This window comes from Coenobita brevimanus, chromosome 73 (genome assembly GCF_032717465.1).
Source record: "Coenobita brevimanus isolate Jiangsu-jjx chromosome 73, ASM3271746v2, whole genome shotgun sequence".
NCBI classification, from domain to species: Eukaryota; Metazoa; Arthropoda; class Malacostraca; order Decapoda; family Coenobitidae; genus Coenobita; species Coenobita brevimanus.
The window spans coordinates 34942593-34959456 of NC_137026.1; the positions used below are offsets into that span (position 1 = coordinate 34942593).

General features: G+C 40.9%; 1 protein-coding gene across 1 annotated transcript; it reads left to right on the forward strand.

Moving 5' to 3' along the window:
• Nucleotides 1–1739: 1739 nt before the first annotated feature.
• LOC145407450 (PHD finger protein 12) lies at nt 1740–16652 on the forward strand. The gene is made up of 16 exons (XM_080278379.1): nt 1740–1787; nt 4995–5215; nt 5807–5876; nt 6315–6558; nt 7165–7267; nt 7486–7618; nt 8084–8254; nt 8647–8946; nt 11044–11199; nt 12119–12333; nt 12819–12940; nt 13599–13847; nt 14461–14543; nt 15011–15250; nt 15448–15602; nt 16159–16652. The coding sequence occupies exons 1-16, from the start codon at nt 1740–1742 to the stop codon at nt 16382–16384; spliced, it is 2736 nt and encodes a 911-aa protein (XP_080134505.1). The 3' UTR covers nt 16385–16652.
• The last annotated feature ends 212 nt before the right edge of the window (nt 16653–16864 follow it).

Here is a 16864-nt window from a genome sequence, read left to right on the forward strand (position 1 = left end):
TTATGGTAGGGTAGGAAAGATTGTGTGTGTGTGGTTATCATAATGCAGTCGTAATAGTGTAAACATATTAAATTCTATGGAGGTAACGAATAAAATCATATTTGACGTCGCATACACAAAAGCCTTCGTGTTTTCGTCCCTACCCATCAACGACCTTGTTTCGGAGGCTGTCTAGTACCTCTTCCTGTACCATGTTCTCCCCCCCCCCACACGTTTTTCCCGTGAAGTGGGGAGATGTGTTGCAAGGGGCATGAATTAAAAAAAAAAAAAACGCGCTGTAGAAGGTACCAGGCTGGGTGCAACACAAGTGCTGGGCAGTGAAGTTACCATATATCCACGCTTACTAAGAGAAGGGATTACCAGCTACCATTTTAACCCTTTTAGCATTTTCTTTTTCCCGGCATGCAAGGAGTACGTGGGCACTGGGTAGGTATCTTCTCTTTCCGGGGATATGCAGATTAATACATTAACTGAAAAGTCAATTAGTTTACATTCTTTAGTGTATCATTTTGTTGATTATGTGGTCACGGGAGTTCATCTTCGTGTATAGAATAAGAAATTTAGCTTCGCTCTTAAGTGTGCATTAATATATACGTGTAACATCGAGGTATTTAGCATGTTATTTCATATTTTCACATCGCATAACAGTTTACAGCTTGTAGTCGGGCGCCACTGATGCAGTCAGCGTTTTAACATTAAATTACCTCTTGAAACGTGTAAAATAACCACTCATTAGGAAATAAGTGCTTGATTAATGAAAAGTATGACCTGCCCGTAGCCCCGCTAAACTGGAATAACCTATTTTAACATTAATTTATCGCACTGCAGTTTCTTTTGCGTAATAGATATTAGGAAAAACAAACAACCAAGTGTACACTCAGTAAATGGGTGCAGGATACTCGTTAATTAATAAAAATAATGAATGTCATTCCTTTTATTTACATACTTGAACAATAATAAACATCGATTTTGATGTTGACTTTCAAGGGTATTAAAGTTGTTTATGAATTCTCTGCACTCCTTGTATACAATTATATGAAACTTCCATGGCACTCACAATGTTAAATCTAGAACAGAAGCTAGAATCAAGCCTGTAATAACACAAAACACTATAAACAGTATACTAAGCAGCCTGGCAGACGACTGCTCGGGTAAAGCCCGCGCTATTTTCTGATGCTTGCGCATGCCCACTTTGTTTTCTTTTTTTATAGACACTGGTATATGCCTAACCTCTATATGTGAACCATAATATAACAACAAACTATCGGTTCCAGGAATTTGAAGGTATTGAGTGGTATAAAGGGTATAAATGGAGGAAGCAATGAGGTGTGAACCTATTCTGGTGCCAGTGTGATCGGGTTGGGTTGATGCGAGGATGTTGTGGTCGCAGGGTCGTGGCTGGTTTGTTTGGATTTAGGAATCTATACTCGGGTCCGACATTTGCGCCAAGGATACATTTGTAAACTGAGGACTTTGGCTCTGTAAATTTTACTTTATACGTCACAATGTTGCCATGAATATCGAAGAAAAGATTATATGCTACCACGATGGCTTAGAGAAGGACAAATATAAGAAAATATTTTATCTGTGAGGCGTGTGCAGTGAGAAATCGGAAGATATATGAGCGACTCTGGCTGGTCTTTGACCTGGACTGTGAAGTACACGAAGGGATGTATATTTTGATCATTATCATGCAATAGCTAGCTGTCTAGTCATATAAACACAGCCAAGTCATCACCATGGCCTCGATGGAATACGACGTAGAGTCCATGGGCGGCTTGATGCCGGTAAGTGAAGAATTAGTATAGCGAGTTGTGGAAGAGGCGGTGTAGGGCCTGGTCCAGACAAGAGTATGGCGCCTCCATCTTGTGGTCGCACCCTCGCATCCTCTCCTTCACGCTACTCTACACCTCCTTTTAGCCTCACTCAACATTGTTTCTTCGTCTGAGAGCATTTCTGTTTAATTGTACAGGTGTATGAAGTGATGTACCAACAGTGGCCAGACACACACTTGCCCCTGGGGCCTCTCTCTCACCCCACACTCACCCCTACCCAGCTGCACTAAACACTTTGGCGTGGGGTCCACATTCTTAGGGCATGTTGGACCAGTTTGAGCACATTTGAATGATAAACTTGCATGTGGAAATTAAATAAATGAAAAGCTTTATTTGGTATGAAAATCATCTACTTAATAGTGTATGCATGTGTGATGGGATATAAGCCAAATAATGATCTGATGATGTGTAGTGCGTTTTTACCTTGCCAATGACCTAATGGAGAATATTTGATAGGAATTATTCACTAAGGTAATTAGTTACACTCAAAAATGCATATTGCATAACTGTCTTTATGAAGTGCTGCTGGTTGATAATATTTAGTTTTCACAATGGACATTAGCTTAGCCTTAGTATTTCATAGATTTTTTTAAAGTTCTGATTGATAATGGTAGAGCAGTGATTCATTTAGGTCAGATATATATCAGAGTTTGTGTACAGACTGAGAATTCTACTTTTGCTCGTACTGGTGCATCCAAGATTTGCCTGCGTTTCTGTGTCTTTTGTGTACAGTTTTGTGTTTATATGAAAGTGTGTGGTTACTTTCTCTTTTATTCATATCAGTACTGTATATATATATAGAAAACTTAAATGTTTTAATATATGATCAGGAACAGTACAGTATTAACAGTTCATTGTATCCAGAAAGCATTAGGAAATTCTTAAATAATGAAGATGCTGTACTTAATGTAATACATTTACTAGCAGTGCAATATTTGTTATATCCAAAGGTATCAGAGCTGTTGGTGATAGATTGTAATAGCCTACTTCTGCTTTATATTCACATGTATATTGTTCAGATTTTAACAAAGTATTCATGTAGATGAAATTGTACTTACCGTGAGGATGGAATGCCTTTTCAGGGTTAGGTGAATGTATCTACAGGTGTTCAGATAGTTTGTGTTTTTTATGAATTAGGGTCCAAGTCTTATACCCAGTCAGTATGTGGTTATAGTATTTCAGTTTTGGGGCAATTTTATTTGTCCTAGGAGAGGTTTTTGAAAATGGAGGAGTTAGGTTATACTTCGTGTAATCTTCATTAACCCCTTCAATCGATCATGTTTTGAATATGTTCATCCAACTTCTGGGTTATTTTATTCAGCTCGTGTAGCAAAATGAAATTCTGAAGGAGTTAATGAAAACGTTCAAACCCATCCCTGTAAATAGTTTTTCCATTGTAACAAAATGATCTGGAGGTAGCAAGAGTAAATTAAAAATATACTGTACCGGTACATCAGATTCAGGGAGTTAACCCCTTTAGTATGAGGAGCCAGTTAACTAAGTGGAATAAAGTCATCTGTAAGCACCGATGACAAAGATAAACTAAAAACAACATAGATTTGATGGAGTAAAAGGGTTAAACAAAAAAAATTCTTTTATTGAGGTGTTTTGCAAGCCAAGTACGCATAAGGTTTGAATTTCAGTTTCTTAATGAAAACTGATGAACAAAAGAAATTTTCACTTTGGTATTTAATATATATGCTTCTGTACTAATAATCAAAAGTAATTTAAAAAAGAATTGCAAAGGAGATCTTTACCTTCATGTGACTTCTTTTAAATTTGAGTGCTGTAACCATAATTGCATGAAATAAATACCATATACACATTTATACATAAAACAAATAACTTTTTATGTGCCATGAAAATAAGGTAACAGGTGCTGCAGCATGCATTTATCTGAAATGACTGCCATTTTCCCTGTAACATCCATTATTAAAGGGAACAAAATGAGATACGAGTATCTTCTCAAAGACTGATGAATGCAGTACATACTAGGAAAATTGAACCATCCAAAACATGTTGTAGTAGAGATAGGGTTTTCATTGTTTCACTAGTTGTAAATTTTCTTCAGATGGAACTGTGCAATAGCCAACAGGTACAACATAGGCTACTAGTATTTGGTGCTCACAAAGTTCTGCTGGGTTTCAAGAAATTCATTTGATGTAAAAAGCTGAACATGCTGAGATGCAATTTCAAATGAAGTGTGGTAAGTGCATCTCGGTATGTTGAGCTGTTTGCACACACGGTCATAAATTAAGTCCAGCAGGGCTTTGTGGACGTCATGTATTAAACTGCATGAAACTTTTATTAAAGTAATAGAACTGAACACTGTTACTTTTCATATACAGTATTTCTAAACTTAGCAGTACTGAGAAGTCATCATTAAAACTTATTTTGCAGCATTGGTCTGGTCCTTTAAATGAAAGCGTTTGAACGATTGGAAATAAAATTTTTGAGTAGAAAATTGCAAATAGAACATCAGACTTTGTTAGTATGGTACTTTGGATTAAGATTTTAAAGCAACGAATGTTTTAGGTATGTGGTTCGTACATGGTGTCATTACTAAGGGATTTTCTCTCAGGGTAGGAAGGATTTGTCACAGTGAAAGGATGGAGAGTTTTCTTCATACTGTCAGTTTTCATTATAGGCTATACTAAAGATTTGTTCCATCACTTATGCTATACAGATGTTATCTTAATTGGGAGAAACTGCCAAATCAGCTTTATATGTAGCTAGCAAGGAAACTTTCATAGACAAATTTTCTGTAATTAACTGTACTTACTGTTAAACGGTGAATTGCAAGGACCAAAGTACTCCCAATTAAGAATGTGATACAAGTATGGTCTGCTTTACTTAGCTGACATAATATTTCTTGTCACTTGATCCTAGTCTTTCCGTTTTTAGATGGAGAAGATAGAGTGAAGGTGATTTATTTATGTATTTTTTATGGGGGGGGGGGTTGGGATGGGTTGATACTTTATTATATGATGGTAATGTTTTTTTTTGGTGGGAGTTGAGATGATTACAGTGATAAAGACTATTTTTAGTGGGATATAGTATTGGGATGATGATGATGATGATGATTATATAACTGATGATTTTTTTTACAATTTTAACTGATGATTTTTTTTTTTACTATTTTCCCCTGTACCTCGACAGCAAATCTTGGCTCTGACGGCACCACCTGGGAACCGCGACCCCAATCGTCAGCAGAGCAGTGGTGGATCGACAGGCAGCACAGGAAAAGAGGGCCTGGCGGCGCATCCGTACTTCCGTCGGCCAGGGCGCGGACACAACCATGACTCCTGTGATGCTTGTGGCGAGGGGGGCGACCTTATATGTTGTGACCTTTGTCCAGCATCGTTCCATCTTATGTGCCAGTATGTCATGGTGTTGCTTGGCTTTTTTGTGGGGGGGGGGGGATTTTCAAATCCTTCATTCCTGGCAGCATAGAAAATCTTTTAGGCTGTTTTATTTTATTCAGCAGTTTAATCAGTTTTTTTTTTTTTCCTAGCAGTTTAATCCAGCGTACTTATGACACAACAGTATAAGATTCTGCTGTGTTTTGAATATTGCTAGACTATGTACATTATTTTTTATTTACAATAATTTTTTTACTGAAGGGACATATGTCAAAGTAGTACCTGGTATTCAGATCAGATCAAATGATAAGCCCTTGTTATTTTTTAAAACAAATAAATACACCACTTTTTTTTTTTTCCCCAATATTTTGAGTAATGCCAGGCTGCCTTTATTTATTCTGGTTGAACTGAAAGGCATGTGTCAAAGTAGTACTGTATTCAAATCATATCAGATAACAGGCATTTTGTTATTTATTAAAGCTGTGAAATGGCATTCTCTGTTGCCCCGTGAATGACTGTACTCCTGAACGTATTCTTTTATGTTACCCTGTGCATTATTACAAATCCAAGTGAGGTCATATTTTACAGTGATTGTTTGCTTGTTTCCAGTGACCCACCATTGAGCATAGAAGACATCCCCATGGGGCGGTGGGCGTGTCACCAGTGTAGAGTCTCAGGTGTAAGTATTGTAAACCATATCACCTCTTTCCAGTCTCAGCCAGTGATGTTTATTATATGCTTGACTGGCTTCAGCTAGCTTCAGCCCCCTTCACATATCCTGTCTCTGTTGTTATTTTATTTAATGCATTTCATTTTATGGTAAGCTAACCTTAACCTCCCTTCTCCACCTCCTCTCTTTTCTCTCTGTTTTTTATTTATGTCATTTCACACCTTGAAGCAATATTGTTGAACTGGCTCTTACACATCCCCCCCCCCCCAGGAAGTTAGAAGTTTGAAAAAAGTTGTGGAAGGATGTGGACCCTGCTGACTAGGTACTCATGATAAGTCTACCTTTGTGTATTTTGTGCTCTTGTTTTGGCATCCTGTTCACCTCTGTAATACAGTTGAGGGAATTTTATTGAGAAGGATGGTCATGATGGTATCTGTTTTTGTCCAGCCTGATGATGATCGGACTTCAGTTTCAAGCGGGAAGTCCAACAAGAGTGCCAAGAGTATGAAGCGGAAAGACAAGGAGGAAAGCAACAGTAATGACAAACGGGTGTGTTCGGGAGGCCGGGAGTTTGAGGTGTCTGACTCTCCATTGTTGACACTGGTTAAGGCTGCTGCCGCTGTCAACCCAAAGCAGTTTTCTCTCCCTCCCGAGATGACGCTACCTGTATGCTTCCCCGGCGAGCCCAAGAGTAAGTGATGAGACTGTGCATAGTCTTTGTTGTTTGTACCCTATCTGACTTTTTTTTTTTTAATCATTTGTATATTATAGAAAATTGCCTATTAAATTTCCATTCCTGTGTGTTTAGTTGATTAAACCCAAAACAGTCTTCTCTCCCTCCCTAAGTGACACTACTGTAATTCTGTGCTTCCCTGGCAAGTTCAAGAATAAATGATGAAATTGTGAGCCCTGTCATGAACTCTGTTTAACTACTTCACCCTGAGGATATCTTCTTTTACTATGGTTATCGAACAGATGATATGATACAGTTTCAGGGAAGGATCTTGAGTGTGCTGTGGCCTTCCAGCTGTTGATGTGGATAATCTTTGCTTTAATCATTCTGACCACCACACTTCGACCTGTCATGTATGATTGAGATTTTTTTGGAGTCTTGTTGCTGCTACCAAATATGTGGTTAAAGAGAGCCCACTGTTAGTAGAGGTTAATGAAAGCCAATTCCTTCTGAATGGCAAGTCTCTTAGGTTGAACAGAATCTTGGTGAAGGAGTAGATATAGGAGTTTAGATTATGAGTGATAGATGGATGTGTGTGTTTACTTCGTCGTTGTTGTTACGCAGCTTCTGGTCGTAATGGCAACAGACGGTGTCAAAAAAAGAAATCTCACGAACTAGACAACGGCCTTGTCCCCCTCCCTGCCAAACTTTGCTTCACGTGCAACAAGTAAGACCACATGTTGCATTTATTGATTTACAAGTAAAGGTATAAGTACCCTGTAGAACACAATTTTTTGACAAAAAAAAAAAACAGCTGATATAAATGAGCCTTCTCTCGTACTGGAATGCTTCTTGATATACCAAAACTACCTTCAGACAATTCTCTTTAACATAGGAAAGATGTATTATTTATATTTGATACTCATCACATGTAAACTCTACTAGGAGCTGTCGTACGGGCCCACTTATTCCGTGTGACTACTGCCAGCTGTTCTTTCACCTGGATTGCCTGGACCCTCCCCTCACCACACCACCCATGGGCAAATGGATGTGTCCAAACCACCCGGAACATTTTGTGGTAAGTCTGTGACCTGTATTTGAAGTGACGCTGGATTTGTGAACACTTCATCCTTAGCGATTTATGTTATACCGTAGCATCCTCATTTGTGTTCTGAATGCAAACCATGAACAGTATGCTAAAGTCACCACAAACATTAAAGAGGGTGTTAAAGTGTAATGCTGTGTGCCAAGTAAAATAACTAAGGAAGAGATGTTCCAGATTCTTCTGTGCTGTAAGTTAAATAGCAAGAGTTATGGTCAACTGTTTTGCATATCTGGGGTTGCACATTATTGCTGCAAGACTTCAACTCTTTTATTCATCACTAGGCTAGGTGTTTAGACGAGGTTTCCCTGGGCGTGCATGGACAGAGCCCACTAAAATGTAAGGATAATGAAAGCACCTGTTTTCATCTCACATTCAGTTACCATTTTCTGCAGGACTTGAAGCCTTGTTCCCATCTCAGACAGTTGCCTTTTTCTCCAGGACTCTACTCTGTTGACGTCGCAGAGCCTGACGGAGCGAGTGAAATTGTGGGACAAGTTCAGTGCGCCGGTGGACCAGGATGCCGTCAGACTGCGCTTCTTCCAAAAATGCCATCGCACTCATCCACCCTTCAGATATAAAGTCAAGCGGGCGCTGCGGTCCAGGATACGAGTGAGTTGATGAAGTCTTGGGTTATAAAGTGTTTGCATATTAAGTTGATGTACAGGGAGATAAAAAAGAAATTGTGAACTTAAAAAAGCCATGTTATAAAATTCATAGTAGGCTTGTATGAAAATTAAAGTACAAGTCAAATTGATGTGGTTTTATTTGTGCAAGATGGAATATGATACTGTAGCTATTAGAATATTAGTAGTTGTTGGTGGAAGGGATAATTACTTGTGCTTGCAGCTGCTCCAGGCAGTGAAGGACCAGTGCTGTGACCCGCCAGATTTATTTCATCAGTCCAGTTAAACTTTCAAATGTAATTAATTGTTTAGGGTAGCTTGATTTAAACAAAGAATATCTCATGGGATTGAAGGAGTTACGAGGATAATTGCTTACAGGTGCCCCAAGCAGTAAAGGACCAGTACAGTGACCCACCAGAACTGTTGCCTCGGTCTGGTCCTCCACAACACCTCCTGCCACCACCCCCAGATCCTGACATCAGCACTGCCACCACCACCACTGCTACCACCACCACCACCACCACTGCCACGTCATTGCCACCGTGGACGATAACCACGGAGATAAAGGAAGAGCCGGACTCAGGAGGGGAGGATAATATGGAAAAAGATACCATAAGGCCAGAACTGAGGAGACTGGAAACTGAGAGGAAAAAGCCGACTAAAGAAGAGTCTGATGAGGTGAGTTGATGTTTACAATGTTCAATGTAATGGTAGAGAATTTGGTTGGAAACAGCGATACCTTACTTGTATTCTTAGGTAAAGAGGCTTCCTACTACTTCTTCCATACTTGTTAATTGCTGCACAAGGCTTTTTAGCCCCTAATTGCCGGGCATCAGTCGGAACTGTCAAGAAATTGGCGGCTGGACGGTGCTGGGTGTCGGTTGGAACTGCACTTGTTTTCACGCCACAGTTTGAAGTGGCCACCATTTGATCTCGTCACCAAACCATACCTCAGTTGTTTCTGTGACTTTCCCAGGTGTAAGACGATGTCTTCTTAACCCTTCTCGTCCGATTCCATTCCCATCTCACGTGGACTTTCGCTTCGTCCATCCATGCCAAGCCGCATCCCGAGGATACTAGGAAAGGACTCAGTGATAGTGCTGTAGGACATGCCTTGGACAATGCTGTGTCTGGTTTATCTAGTAATGAAGCAGTTATCGCATTGAGAGCCAAGCCAAATTGGGGCCGTATGCAATGAATGGATCTTGAATTTGCTCCTTGTTGTCATGTTTTTGTTTTTTCTTGGAGGGAGGAGTTTGCAGCCCCTGGCCTTTGGCTCCTTCTTCCTTGCATTAAAAAAAAAAAAAAAAAAAGCTTACCTCTCCTGCCAAACATTACTCTTCATTACGTCATTACTCATTGACGTGGCGACCTACAGACATGGGGATGCTTTGATTCACAAGAAGAGTTGATGAGTAATATGGCCTTTAATTTGTTTCCCTAACTGCTATAGCTTCCAAGATATTTAGGTTTGAAAACAGGCTATTTTTGGAAAAATTCTCATAGTGAGAGAAGAATGGTGCTATATAGAGCCCGGCATGGAGGGTTAAAATTCCTGTGTGTGTGTTATTTATGCAGTGTTTGTCGATATTAAAAGGATGGAAAACAACATACAGCATCATAGCAGAGTGTTATGTGAAAAATAAATGAAAATGCACTGGGAAGCCTTGCATTGATGAGAGTATTACCCCAAGGAATATATAACTGGAAACTTTCTGTCTAGTTAACGACTGTCAAGCATAGGTTGTTCTACAGATTTAAATATTCTGGACTAGTAATAGCCAAAACTCTGGAATGCCTCTGCCCAACAGGGAGTGATTTGGGTTTGGTTATTACTATATCTTTGCACAGGCAGAGGGAATACAGATTTTGGAAGGTAGTTCTAGCATTGACCCGTTCCATACATGGAGGACCAAGAGTAGTGGTTAACTCCTGCATTAGAGAGTTCGACATAATTGGGTTGAGTGTGTGATGCTGGGCAAGTTCTGTGTCCCTGTTTTTATGAGGGAGGGGTACAAGCAGACGACTCAGAAGAGCAGTGACCATTGAAATAGCTGTAGCAAAGAAGTGCAGTGCTGGGGCAAAGAGAGAGATGTTGAAGGGAGCCAGCAAGAGGAGGGAAACTGATGAGATGAAAAGCCTTTGTCTCTACCCTGTTAAAAGAGCTGTATAGGGTGAGCTTATCCACATGTGAAAACAGTTCTCCACATGGGCATAAGACCCTTGTACAGTATATATATCACTGTGATTTTTTCTTAATTATACATTTTGCTTTCTACATCCACTCACTTGATGTAGGGCTGCTCTCTGGTGCATTTCTTTTCGTCTCTTCCTTCGTTCTTTCCTTCCTTCCTCTTCTGTCTTTCTTTCCTTCATTCTTTCCTCTTCTCTCTATCGGTGACTCTACACTGAGTGACAAGCCAAGTGGTTTCCTGTACACCAGGAAACCATTTACTACACTGGATGGTAACCATTTAACCAGATTATGGCTCCTGGTGGTTTAGTGGGTAATTAGGGCGCTTCAATTGGATTAAGCCAGTGCAGGTTTATATCCAAGGGGTGGTTGGGGTTTATTGCTCACATAATGCCATGCAGGGATGAGTGAGGCTGGTCACTCCCATCTTAAGTGTCAGGACCAACGTGCCTAGCCCAGGGCTCGTACGCTCCTCATGGGGCAACACTGGATTAGGTGGTGATGATGATGATGATTTCTAATTACCAAAGTTTAAAATAGGGTTAGGATAGTGGTGTCTGATGCCAGTGTTATTGTTTCAGTGGTTAGCGAGTGTTTTGTGTTTACAAGCAAGCATTTTGAAGCATATGATGGCGAACAAAAGCTCAGGCAGCGTCAAACAACATCAGCCACAACAGCAGCGGGAATTAAACGGACCCACGCCACTCAACACAACCAGTAATAAGGACAACAGCAAGGTACTGAGTCAGGCTGTAGTATCTGTGCTGAGTGTTGAATGTGTGCGAGATATTGAAGCTGACGAGGCTAGGGAATTGACAAGGGATTGAGTTGGCTGGATGAATTACAGTATACATATGGTAGAATCCATTTCATAGGGCATGCTGATTTGTTCTTCCTGTCATGATTTTCTCTTTCCTTGCTTTCTGGGCCCTCTATTTCACCCCATTCTTACATGGGAAAAAGAATTTGGGATATTGATGGTTTGAATATTTGTACTGTACTTGAAAACATTATTACTGTACTTCCCAGTAATGTGAGCAGTTGTATATTGATGATGATAATGGTATTGAAGGGGATTGTGGTAATGACCATAAATATTATGATGATGCTTTAGCTGTAGAATGGATAGTGATATCAGAAATTTAAGACTACAGTATATAGTATTGAAGAACTTGTGGGACAGTACGTAAAGTGGTGTGAAGAAAGAGGAAGAGGGTTGGAACATGATGATATAGATGATACTTCTGTAAGGCATTTCTTCTAACCTATTGAAAATCCCTAACCCCATTCGGCCCAGGTGATGATCAAGCTGTAATCAGAAGAGAGGGATCAGTGTCACTATTAACCAAGGAGACTCAGTCCTACTTCATAATTGAGTCTCATCAAAATACAGGCTACCACAACTTAATTGTAAAGTCATAAATATGGCCCAGTTCCATCAGGTAAAGACAAACTGACTTCATTGTTCTTCCTATTTCATACAACAAGAGTTTGAATTGTACCCAGATTGCCAGAGTGACCCAGTTGCACCAGGTGAAAATATCGCAACTTAATGTTTGTATTCAGGCTGTGGGAGTGGGTCAGTTCCATGAGGTACAAGCTAACTAATGATAATAACATTGGTTGGTAGTACTGATGATGCCTTGTTTCTGTCAGGACAATGTGCCGTGCCTGGACCGGTGTATTAATGGTGACCTGTCCTCGCATGAACTCTCCATCAAACACCCTCGCCTCTCAGAGCCACGCCGCCAGCAACAACAACCGCAACAGCAACAGCAGCCAGGGGGAGGGGGACACAACCCACCGTTCTCACCCCCACCTGCACCCTGCCTCCCTGCCAAAAAGGGCATTCTAAAAAACCAGAAGGGAAAGTGAGTATTTACTTAATGTCAAGTTTGTATGTCCCAGATTAGTGTTGGTGCAGAATCTTTCTTTTACAGTATATACAGTATATGATGCAGTAATGATCACTTTTATCCTGCCATGGTCTGCTGGATGAGTGTCTATGCTGTTGACCAATATGTTGAAAGTTTGATCCCACCCAAGGGCCATTGTTTCATGTTTGGAATGGTATCTCTTTGCAGATTAGGGTATCACTAGCTGTAATCATTCTGTCAGGTTCATAACTTGGCTCAGAGTGAGTGATGACGGATTGCCTGTTATTCCCATACCTTTAAACATTACCCATTTGTTATATGTATAGTGTGTGTGGAGTTTCAATTTCATGTTTGAGACGTTATTCTATGTATAAATCAGTATTCTCCTCGTACCTTTTCCTTTTACCCATTATTTCAATTGTTCCTTTTTTCTTACCTTTTGGCTGTGTTTACTTTCATTTTTTTTTTTTTTTCACCAGGAGCTTCACAAATATGGGGATCAAGCCACTAAGACAAAGAAAACAGTCAGCCTCGGAGATTTTGTCGGAAACATTGCAATCGTTGGCGTCATCCTTACAGAGCTCCATCACCGGCAAGCAGGGTGGGTGTATATCTCATTCTTGAAGTTACCCTTTAATCCTTTCATTATGATAACACTATAAGATTATGTAACCGACGGTGACAGGATATGATACCAGGGTACTTGTAGCAATGCCCATACCTTTTGTCTAGTGATTTGAACTGTCTAGAAGTTACTGAAGATTTTTATAATTTGTAATATTCTGCCTGCCAGGGAAATAGGTTTATGATGTTTCCATAAATGACCTGAAGTAGGCAGCCTGACTTGTTAAGGACTTGTGCTCCAAAAAAGGTAGTCTGGGTTTGGATGTTAGTGTGAACCTCATCCTTGGTGCTGCTTGAAGCCTAGGTCTAGGAGTGTGGTGAGCAAGTTGTGTCCAGGTGGTACCATAATTTGTGCTGTAACTCCGTCTGTTGGTGTGCCTTGAAAACATAGACTGCTTAACCTCAGAATAGACTAATTTTTCTGTGCCAGGAGTCAGATATCTTAGAGAGAAAGAGAGAGGGAGAGAAAGTCCATCCATCCATCGATCATCCAGTCAAAGTGAGCAGCAGCAAACCTACAGAGAAGGTTGACTGTGCTACTGTGACTGGTTTTATGATCTCTGTGTTTATTAGGTTGTTGGTTAATTAGCAAGTGAGGTAGTAATTGTCATGCCACTCTTCTCTCGTCTCTACAGAGGTGTGCTTAAGCCAGCTAGAGCGTTCTGTGGTTGACGTTCTGGCGTGGCAAAGATTAGAGGAGCTTCTGTGTCCACCAGGCCCCTCACCTCCCCCCGTCCACACCAAACCCCTCCCTGCCCGAGCCCTCCTGTGCCCCCTTATACCCGACGCGCCTCACCTCCACGACTGGGCAGTGAAGTCTCCCTCACCAAAATACTCCAGTGAGCCTGTCGCTATGACCTGCAGGATCTTACACATCGGCAAAGGTATGTAAACTATGTTCAGTTTAAGCAGGTGTAAAATTGATCTATCTCATTGTTACCTAGATATAGCAAGTACTGTACTGTAGATTATACTGAGATTTAGCAAGTAGATTAGTCTGAGATATAGCAAGCAGATTATACGGAGATGTAGCAAGTAAATTATACGGAGATGTAGCAAGTAAATTATGCACAGACATATCAAGTAGATTAGTCTGAGATGTAGCAAGTAGATTAACACTGGTGTATGAAATAGTATTGTGGAAAGGATGTAGTTGTAGTATGGTATTCTTATTCTGACACTGAGCTGCAGGAGATAAGCTGTAATAGGACAGATATCTCAGCCATGTTTGAGTGAATGACCTGCAGTTGTGTAAGTTGGGTGGGAGACAAAATGGAGCTTCAGTCTTAATGTCTCTGAGTATTAGGCTATGCAGATCCTAACTTTTTTTTTTTTTTCAGTTGATGATGATGATGATGATTAGTATTATTATTAGCATTTGTTTTAATAACAAATTTAGTCCAGATATTAAAAGTGAGTGTCCAGTTGCTCCTACCAGTCAGGGTTGAATACTTTGAAGATAGATAGATAGGGTAAATAACCATCTTTCTTCAACAGGCAGCCACAACCACTTGGATCTGAGCAAATATGGCCACTGCAACTACATCACTCAAGAGCATGCCTCCATATTTTTTGATGAGGTGAGCCCATTGTTGTTGTTTGTAGCTAACTCCTTTACTAGGATGATATCTTGGTTGGTTTTATTCCTTCTGCCTTAGGTGGCAGAGAGAGACACCTTTACATGGTGACACTGATATAAGCAGAAGTTGTGTAGGGTCTTCAGACTCATTTGGAGGTGAACTTGGTGGCCTGCAGGCTGAAGTTGTTTTCCTGTGGACCAACATCTCCTTTCAGGGATAAGGAGAAAGTTGAGGGACATTTACAAAGGAAAGGCAGCATCAGACCTAGTGGTCCCTTTGAGGCTGTTTATTTTAGGGTAGGCATGTAACGGAACTATTTTATGAGTAGGCTATAACTGCACAGCAAAGGTTGGGCTGTCTGGTTATGTTGGTGCCACTGCAGGAAGACTTCGCTCTCCAGCACCTGTGATGACTTACTGTAATATTAACACTGTGGCCTAATGTTCTTCACCATTTACCTTCCCTAGAACACTGGTCACTATGAGCTGCTGAACTACAGTCCACACGGTACTCGGGTTGATAGTGTGATGTACCGGTACGACCCCAGCGACCGCACAGTACACCACGCACCACCACCCCCTCTGCTGCACCAGGTCCGCTCCATCATTGACCGCAAGAGGGCCATGGCCAATGGCACAAACACCACGGCAGCTGCAACACCATCACAACAACACAAGCAGGAAGCCATGACTGACTCACCGGCACAGGTACCATGCAGTGCTGTTTGAAACATTTTGACACCGAGACACAAAACCATACTGGGTACTGTTTGACACTTCATTTAATATCCAAACTGTTGAAGATATGTGCTATTTGACAGTGCTGCTCTGTTTTCCTCATTCTTCCCTCCTTGTTATGTCACTAGGCATATCTCTCATATGCATTTGTGGATTTTCTCCAACAGACGTTAACGCGGTGCAACTGCCAACGAGGGAAGGCGCGGAGCGGGGCCAGTGGGCGGTGGAAAGGGGCAGGGGCTGGGACTGGGGCAGGGGCAGGGGCGTGTGGGGGCTGGGAGGGTGGGGCTGTACTCCATCATGGGTCACACCTCAGGTTTGGGTAAGTTGTGCTTTAACATCACCTTGTCTTTGGTGTATCATTAGTGTAAGTTTGTGTTTATCCTCACTCCATCCATAGGTGAGAAAAAAGTGCAGGATGATTATGTATATACGAGTATGTGTTTGTATGCTTTTGCCCTCATTGCCTGTTTTGTGATAATTTTTTTGTAGGTACAGTAATAGATGTTGGCCACTATTGACCCTGGATGGTACTAGCTACTATGAGAGTGGATGTTGCCAAAGTCTTCATAAGTGTCCACATAGTCATCAGCAGGAAACTCAGCCACAAGCAAACTAGTCAGGTTCAAGCTGAGATTCTCGTAGTTACAAATTGTGGTATAGATTTTTTTTCCAGTAGGTTCAGCAAATACTGAGTAGATAATACTGTAGTAGGTTTGGGCATTTGGTTAAGCCTGTGAAAAGTATGTGCCGTACCACAACTAACCGAAGTATGTAAGTAGTGTAGGATTGGCATTGTTATTTTTAATTCTTATTATTTATTATTTTTATTTTTTTTACAGTAGACTTACCATGACTTCTTGTATGTTTGTTTACAGGTGCCTCCAGTTTGTGTTCAGCATCGTGGAGGAGGCGAGTAAGGCTGACTGGGTTCACACGACACTTAAAACATATGACAGATTCTTTAAGCAGGCTGAGGAGGAGATGGAGGAGGAGGAGGAGGCAAAGGTTAAGGAGGAGGAGGAGGAGGAGGAATGTGAGGGAGATGCTGATGAGGATGAGGAGGAAGAGAGGAACAAGAAGGAGAGAAATGCAAAGTCATGAGAAAATACCAAGGATAAGTGTAAAGGGGAATCGTAATGTCTCAGAGCTACTACTACTATTACGAGTGTTTATAAGTGTGATGCGTAAAAATTGTAGAGTTTATTAAAAAGGCATATATATGAGAGGAAATATAGAAGTAAAGAATATTTAATTTAAACAGATGCTTAGTTTATTTTACGGACCGAGAATAGGCGGTGCGGTGAAGTGGATGCAAATGTGTATGTAATGTGTATGTGATGTTGAACTTATGCACCGCTGAAGTGACTCTTGCCTTTGAGGGGGACTTATCCTCGCAAGAAACGAAAGACTTCTGGTGGAGTCGGGCATTTGCAAGTATTTGTATTAACAGAATCTCCAAGACTGAAAGTGTTCATGTACAATATAGCAAACCATCATAGAGACAGCTGCCCCCCTCCCTTTTTTTTTTTCCTCCCAATAATGTCAGGAGTTTTTTTACATTTGAGGGCCGTTTTTTCCGCT

What these genes read in the sequence shown, in the direction of transcription:
- LOC145407450 (XM_080278379.1), top strand. Translation starts at nt 1,740, where the DNA reads ATGGCCTCGATGGAATACGACGTAGAGTCCATGGGCGGCTTGATGCCG. An exon ending in ACCACCCGGAACATTTTGTG is followed by an intron (nt 7,619 to 8,083) that starts GTAAGTCTGTGA and finishes CTTTTTCTCCAG; the next exon opens with GACTCTACTCTGTTGACGTC. An exon ending in CTCCATCACCGGCAAGCAGG is followed by an intron (nt 12,941 to 13,598) that starts GTGGGTGTATAT and finishes TCGTCTCTACAG; the next exon opens with AGGTGTGCTTAAGCCAGCTA.